Below are 8,342 nucleotides of genomic sequence, written 5' to 3' on the forward strand. Positions count from 1 at the left end.
CAAGCGCCCCCCTTTTTCCTCCAAACATAACGATGGTCATTATGGCCAAACAGTTCTGTTTTTGTTTCATCAGACCAGAGGACATTTCTCCAAAAAGTACGATCTTTGTCCCCATGTGCAGTTGCAAACCGTAGTCTGGCTTTTTTATGGCGGCTTTGGAGCAGTGGCTTGTTCCTTGCTGAGCGGCCTTTCAGGTTATGTCGATTATAGGACTTGTTTTACTGTGGATATAGATACTTTTGTACCCGTTTCCTCCAGCATCTTCACAAGGTCCTTTTCTGTTGTTCTGGGATTGATTTGCACTTTTCGCACCAAAGTACGTTCATCTCTAGGAGACAGAACGCGTCTCCTTCCTGAGCGGTATGGCGGCTGCGTGGTCCCATGGTGTTTATACTTGCATACTATTGTTTGTACAGATTAACGTGGTACCTTCAGGCGTTTGGAAATTGCTCCCAAGGATAAACCAGACTTGTGGAGGTCTACAATTTTTTTTCTGAGGTCTTGGTTGATTTATTTTGATTTTCCCATGATGTCAAGCAAAGAGGCACTGAGTTTGAAGGTAGGCCTTGAAATACATCCACAGGTACACCTCCAATTGACTCAAATGATGTCAATTCGCCTATCAGAAGCTTCTAAAGCCATGACATAATTTTCTGGAATTTTCCAAGCTGTTTAAAGGCACAGTCAACTTAGTGTATGTAAACTTCTGACCCACTGGAATTGTGATACAGTGAATTATAAGTGAAATAATCTGTCTGTAAACAATTGTTGGAAAAATTACTTGTCATGCACAAAGTAGATGTCCTAACCGACTTGCCAAAACTATAGTTTGTTAACAAGAAATTTGCGGAGTGGTTGAAAAACGAGTTTTAATGACTCCAACCTAAGTGTATGTAAACTTCCGACTTCAACTGTAGTCAAAGGTTTTTAGAATGACACAAGTATTGGTCTTCACAAAGTTCGCTGCTTCAGTGTTATGAGATATTTTTGTCAGATGTTACTATGGTATACTGAAATATAATTACAAGCATTCCATAAGTGTCAAAGGCTTTTATTGACAATTACATTTAGTTTATGCAAAGAGTCAATATTTGCAGTGTTGACCCTTCTTTTTAAAGACCTCTGCAATCCACCCTGGCATGCTGTCAATTAACTTCTGGGCCACATCCTGACTGATGGCAGCCCATTCTTGCATAATCAATGCTTGGAGTTTGTCAGAATAGGTGGGTTTTTGTTTGTCCACCCGCCTCTTGAGGATCGACCACAGGTTCTCAATGGCATTAAGGTCTGGGGAGTTTCCTGGCCATGGACCCAAAATGTCGATGTTGTGTTCCCCGAGCCACTTAGTTATCACTTTTGCCTTATGGCAAGGTGAAAGGCATTGGTCGTCACCAAACTTTTCTTGGATGGTTGGGAGAAGTTGCTCTCGGAAGATATGTTGGTTGGTACCATTCTTTATTCATGGCTGTGTTCTTTTGCAAAATTGTGAGTGAGCCCACTCCCTTGGCTGAGAAGCAACCCCACACGAATGGTCTCAGGATGCTTTACTGTTGGCATGACACAGGACTGATGGTAGCGCTAACCTTGTCTTCTCCGGATAAGGTGTTTTCCGGATGCCCCAAACAATCGGAAAGGGGATTCATCCGAGAGAATGACTTTACCCCAGTCCTCAGCCGTCCAATCCCTGTACATTTTGCGGAATATCAGTCTGTCTCTGATGTTTTTCCTGGAGAGAAGTGGCTTCTTTGCTGCCCTTCTTGACACCAGGCCATCCTCCAAAAGTCTTTGCCTCACTGTGCGTGCAGATGCACTCACACCTGCCTGCTGCCATTCCTGAGCAAGCTCTGCACTGGTGGTGCCCCGATCCCGCAGCTGAATCAACTTTAGGAGACGGTCCTGGAGCTTGCTGGACTTTCTTGGGCGCCCTGATGCCTTCTTCACAACAATTGAACCTCTCTCCTTGAAGTTCTTGATTATCCAATAAATGGTTGATTTAGGTGCAATCTTACTAGCAGCAATATCCTTGCCTGTGTAGCTCTTTTTTGTGCAAAGCAATGATGACGGCACGTGTTTCTTTGCAGGTAACCATGGTTAACAGAGGAAGAACAATGATTTGAAGCACCACCCTCCTTTTAAAGCTTCCAGTCTGTTATTCTAACTCAATCAGCATGACAGCGTGATCTCCATCCTTGTCCTCGTCAACACTCTCACCTGTGTTAACGAGAGAATCACTGACATGATGGCAGCTGGTCCTTTTGTGGCAGGGCTGAAATGCAGTGGACATTTTTTGGGGGGATTAAGTTCATTTTCATGGCAATTAATTGCAATTCATCTGATCACTCTCCATGACATTCTGGAGTATATGCAAATTGCCATCATCAAAACTGAGGCAGCAGACTTTGTGAAAATTAGTATTTGTGTCATTTTCAAAACTTTTGACCACGACTGTACATGTGGGTAAAGTTAAAGTTACTGTGCATAGATGCAGTGCATTCGGAAAGTTTTCAGATCCCTTGACTTTTTTCACATTTTGTTACGTTAAAGCCTTATTCTAAAATGGATTAAATTGGGGAGTTTTCTCCTCATACACACAATACCCCATAATGACAAAGCAAAAACAGGTTTTTTTAAATGGTTGTAAATGTATTACAAATAGAAAACGGATAATACATTTACATAAGTATTCAGACCCTTTACTCAGTACTTTGTTGAAGCACCTTTGGCAGCGATTACAGCCTTAAGTATTCTTGGGTATGACGCTACAAGCTTGGCACACTTGTATTTGGGGAGTTTCTCCCATTCTTAATATATTATAATAATATAATAATAATAATCCATTCTTCTCTGCAGATCCTCTCAAGCTCTGTCAGATTGGATGGGGAGCGTCGCTTCACAGCTATTTTCAGGTCTCTCCAGAGATGTTCGATCGGGATCAAGTCCGGGCTTTGGCTTGGCCACTCAAGGGCATTCAGAGACTTGTCCCGAAGCCACTCCTGTGTTGTCTTGGCTGTGTGCTTAGGGTCGTTGTCCTCTTGGAAGGTGAATCTTCGCCCCCAGTCTGAGGTCCTGAGCACTCTGGAGCAGGTTTTCATCAAGGATCTCTCTGTACTTTGCTCCGTTCATCTTTCCCTCGATCCTGACTAGTCTCCCAGTCCCTGCCGCTGAATAACATCCCGACAGCATGATGCTGCCACCACCATGCTTCACCTTAGGGATGGTGCAAGGTTTCCTCCAGACATGAGGCTTGGCATTCAGGCCGAAGAGTTCCATTTTGGTTTCATCAGACCAGAGAATTTTGTCTCATGGTCTGAGAGTCCTTTAGGTGCCTTTTGGCAAACTCCAAGCGGGCTGTCGTGCCTTTTAATGAGGAGTGGCTTCCATCTGGCCACTACCATAGAGGCCTGATTGGTGGAGTGCTGCAGAGATGGTTATCCTTCTGGAAGGTTCTCCCATCTCCACAGAGGAACTCTGGAGATCTGTCAGAGTGACCATCGGGTTATTGGTCACCTCCCTGACCAAGGCCCGTCTCCTCCGATTGCTCAGTTTGGCTGGGCGGCCAGCTCTAGGAAGAGTCTTGGTGGTTCCAAACTTCTTCCATTTAAGAATGATGGAGGCCACTGTGTTCTTGGGGACCTTCAATGCAGCAGAAATGTTATGGTACCCTTCCCCAGATCTGTGCCTTGACACAATCCTGTCTCGGAGCTCTACGGACAATTCCTTCGACCTCATGGCTTGGTTTTTGCTCTGACATGCACTGTCAACTTTGGGACCTTATATAGACAGGTGTATGCCTTTTCCAAATCATGTCCAATCCATTGAATTTACCACAGGTGGACTCCAATCAAGTTGTAGAAACATCTCAAGTATGATCAATGGAAACAGGATGCACCTGAGCTCAAGTTCGAGTCTCATTGCAAAGGGTCTGAGTACTTATGTAAATAAGGTATTTCAGTTTTTTTTAAATATATTTTCAAACGTTTCTTAAACCAGTTTTCGCTTTGTCATTATGGGCTATTGTGAGTAGATTGATTGAGGGGGGAAAATATTTCATCCAATTTAGAATAGGCTGTAACGTGAAAAAGTAAAGGGGTCTGTATACATTCCGTATGCATCTGTTGGTCAATCAATCACATGTATTTATAAAGTCCTTTTTACATCAGCAGATGTCACAAGTGCTGTACAGAAACCAGCCTAAAACCCCAAACAGCAAGCATTGCAGATGTAGAAGCACGATGGCTAGGAGAAACTCCCTAGAAAGGCAGGAACCTAGGAAGAAACCTAGAGAGGAACCAAGCTCTGGGGATGGCCAGTCCTCTTCTGGCTGTGCCGGGTGGAGATTATGACAGTACATGGCTCTCCAAGAGGTTCAAACGTTCATAGATGACCAGCAGGATCCAATAATTATCACAGTGGTTGTAGAGGGTGCAACAGGTCAGTACATCAGGAGTAAATGTCACTTGGCTTTTCATAGCCGGACATTCAGAGGTTGAAATAGCCCACGAAAATCTCCTCCACCACACGAGCCCGAGGGGGCGACAAACCGGACAGGAAGATCACGTCAGTGACTCAACCCACTCAAGTGACGCACCCCTCCTAGGGATGGCATGGAAGAGCACTAGTAAGCCAGTGACTCAGCCCCTGTAATAGGGTCAGAGGCAGAGAATCACAATAGAGAGAGGTGAACCGGCCAGTCAGAGACAGCAAAGGGCGGTTCGTCGCTCCAGTGCCATTCCGTTCACCTTCGCACCCTTGGGCCAGACTACACTCAATCGTAGGACCTACTGAAGAGATTAGTCTTCAGTAAAAATGTAAAGGTCAAAACCGAGTCTGCGTCTTTCACATGGATAGGCAGACCATTCTATAAAAATGGAGCGCTATAGGAGAAAGCCCTGCCTCCAGCTGTTTGCTTAGAAATTATATGGACAATAAGGAGGCCTGCGTCTTGTGACCGTAGTGTACGTGTAGGTATGTACGGCAGGACCAAATCGGAGAGATAGGTAGGAAAAAGCCCATTTAATGCTTTGTAGGTTAGCAGTAAAACCTTGAAATCAGCCCTAGCCTTAACAGGAAGCCAGTGTAGAAAGGCTAGCACTGGAGTAATATGATCACATTTTCTGGTTCTAGTCAAGATTCTAGCAGCCGTATTTAGCACGAACTTAAGTTTTAGTGCTTTATCCAGGTAGCCGGAGAGTAGAGCATTGCAGTAGTCTAATCTGGAATTGACAAAAGCATGGATTAGCTTTTCTGCATCATTTTTGGACAAAACGTTTCTGATTTTTGTAATGTTACGAAGATGGAAAAAAGCTGAGAGATCTTGGTCCAGAGTAACGCTGAGGTCCTTCACAGCTTTTTTTTTTTTTTTAGACAACTGTACAACCATCAAGATTAATTGTCAGATCCAACAGAAGATATCTTTGTTTCTTGGGACCTAGAACTAGCATCTCTGTTTTGTCCGAGTTTAAAAGTAAAAAAGTTGCCGCCATCCACTTCCTTTTGTCTGAAACACAGGCTTCCAGGGTAGGCAATTTTGGGGCTTCACCATGTTTCATCGAAATGTACAGCTGTGTGTCGTCCGCGTAGCAATGAAAGTTAACATTGTGTTTCTGAATGACATCACCAAGAGGTAAAATAGATAGTGAAAACAATAGTGGTCCTAAAACGGAACCTTGAGGAACACCGAAACTTACAATTGATTTGTCAGAGGACAAACCATCCACAGAGACAAACTGATATCTTTCCGACAGATAAGATCTAAACCAGGCAAGAACTTGTCTGTGTAGACCAATTAAGGTTTCCAATCTCTCCAAAAGAATGTGGTGATTGATGGTGTCAAAACCAGCACTAAGGTCTAGGAGCACGAGGACAGATGCAGAGCCTTGGTCTGACGCCATTAAAGGTCATTTACCACCTTCACGAGTGCAGTCTCAGTGCTATGATGGGGTCTAAAACCAGACTGAAGCGTTTCGTACAATTCTTGAGAGGAATGGGAGATTCGATATAGGCCGATTTGAGTTTTTAACATTTTCTGGGTCAAGAGAGGCTTTATTACTGCCACTTTTAGTGAGTTTGGTACACATCCGGTGGAGAGGGAGCCATTTATTATGTTCAACATATGAGGGCCAAGCACAGGAAGTAGCTCTTTCAGTAGTTTAGTTGGAATAGTGTCCAGTATGCAGCTTGAAGGTTTAGAGGCCAATACTATTTTCATGAATGTGTCAAGAGATACAGGATAAAAAAACTTGAGTGTCTCCATTGATCCTAGGTCCTGGCAGTTCTGTGCAGACTCAGGACAGCTGAGCTTTGGAGAAATACGCAGATTCAAAGAGGAGTCCGTAATTTGCTTTCTAATGATCATGATATTTTCGTCAAAGAAGTTAATGAATTCATCACTGCTGGTCACAGATACCTTTAAAAAAAAAAAGTATGGGCGTGGATCAGAAAATCAGTCGGTATCTGGTGTGACCACCATTTGCCTCATGCAGCATGACACATCTCCTTCTCATAGAGTTGATTGTGGCCTGTGTAATGTTGTCCCACTCCTCTTTAATTGGGCTTCTGAGTGGTGCAGCGTTCTAAGGCACTGCATCGCAGTGCTAGTAGGCGTCACTACAGACCCGGGTTCGATCCCGGGCTGTGTCACAACTGCCCGTGATCGGGAGTCCCATAGGGCAGCGCACAATTGGCCCAGCTTTGTCCGGGTTAGGGGAGGGTTTGGCTGGGGGGGCTTTACAAGTAGGCTCCTGTAAGTCGCTCTGGATAAGAGCGTCTGCTAAATGACTAAAATGTAAATGTAAATTGTAAATAAGAATGTATTCTTAACTGACTTGCCTAGTTAAATAAAGGTTAAATAAAATAAATAAATAAATAATAATAATGGCTGTGCGAAGTTGCTGGATATTGGCGGGAACTGGAACACACTGTCGTACACGTCGACCCAGATCATCCCAAACATGCTCAATGGGTGACATGTTTGGTGAGTATGCATGCCATGGAAGAACTGGGACATTTTCAGCTTCCAGGAATTGTGTACAGATCCTTGCAACATGGGGCCGTGTTCATGCTGAAACGTGAGGGGATGGTGGTGGATGAATGGCACGACAATGGACCTCAGGATCTCGTCACGGTATCTCTGTGCATTCAAATTGCCATTGATAAAATGCAATTGTGTTCGTTGTCCGTAGCTTATACCTGTCCATACCATAACCCCACCGCCACCATGGGGCACTCTGTTCACAACGTTGACATCAGCAAACCGCTCACCCTCACGACGTCATACACTCTGTCTGCCATCTGCCCGGTACAGTTGAAACAGGGATTCATCCGTGAAGAGCACACTTCTTCAGCATGCCAGTGGCCATCGAAGATGAGCATTTCCCCACTGAAGTTGGTTACGATGCCAAACTGCAGTCAAGTCAAGACCCTGGTGAGGATGACGAGAATGCAGATGAGCTTGCCTGAGACAGTTTCTGACAGTTTGTGCAGAAATTATTCGGTTGGGCAAACCCACAGTTTCATCAGCTGTCTGGGTGACTGGTCTCAGATGATGCCGCAGGTGATGAAGCCGGATGTGGAGATTCTGGACTGGCGTGGTTACACATGGTCTGCGGTTGTGAGGCCGGTTGGATGTACTGCCAAATTCTCTAAAATGACATTGGAGGCGGCTTATGGTAGAGAAATGAACATTAAATTGTCTGACAACAGTCAGCATTCCTGCAGTCAGCATGCCAATTGCACGTTCCCTCAAAACTTGAGACATCTGTGGCATTGTGTTGTGTGAGACAACTGCACATTTTAGAGTGGCCTTTTATTGTCCCCAGCACAAGGTGCACCGGTGTAATGATCATGCTGCTTAATCAGCTTCTTGACATGCCACACCTGTCAGGTGGATGGATTATCTTGGCAAAGGAGAAAATCTCACCAACAGGGATGTAAACAAATTTGTGCGCAAAGTTTGAGAGAAATACGCTTTTTTTTCTCGTATTGGAACATTTCTGGGATAATTTTTTTCAGCTCATGAAACATGGGACCAACACTTAACATGTTGCATTTTTATATTTTTGTTCAGTATATATTGAGTGAAGAATATAATGGTGATGCTGATAATTCTGTAGACTTGGAGGTGGACAAGAAGATGCCAAAGACGTGATGACACACAAGTTCTTCGCCACCATAAACTGGCAGGACGTGGTAGAGAGGAAGCTCTTGCCTCCCTTCAAGCCCCAGGTGACGTCAGAGACGGACACGCGCTACTTTGACGATGAGTTCACGGCACAGACCATCACCGTAACGCCCCCGGACAAGTGTAAGTTCAGGAGTCGGTTTGTTTTTGTCTCGCTGTTAAA

At 44.5% G+C, this 8,342-nt stretch overlaps 1 protein-coding gene across 1 annotated transcript in view; it reads left to right on the plus strand.

Annotated features, from left to right (window-relative positions):
• LOC121567780 (RAC-beta serine/threonine-protein kinase) overlaps positions 1-8,342 on the plus strand; it is a 34,621-nt gene that overhangs the window by 26,008 nt on the left and 271 nt on the right. Inside the window, exon 11 of the mRNA XM_041878057.2 lies at positions 8,112-8,302. Coding sequence (XP_041733991.1) covers positions 8,112-8,302 — 191 coding nt within the window. The remainder of the gene's footprint in view (positions 1-8,111; positions 8,303-8,342) is intronic.

The sequence above is a fragment of the Coregonus clupeaformis genome, chromosome 6 (genome assembly GCF_020615455.1).
Source record: "Coregonus clupeaformis isolate EN_2021a chromosome 6, ASM2061545v1, whole genome shotgun sequence".
In the NCBI taxonomy this organism is placed as follows: domain Eukaryota; kingdom Metazoa; phylum Chordata; class Actinopteri; order Salmoniformes; family Salmonidae; genus Coregonus; species Coregonus clupeaformis.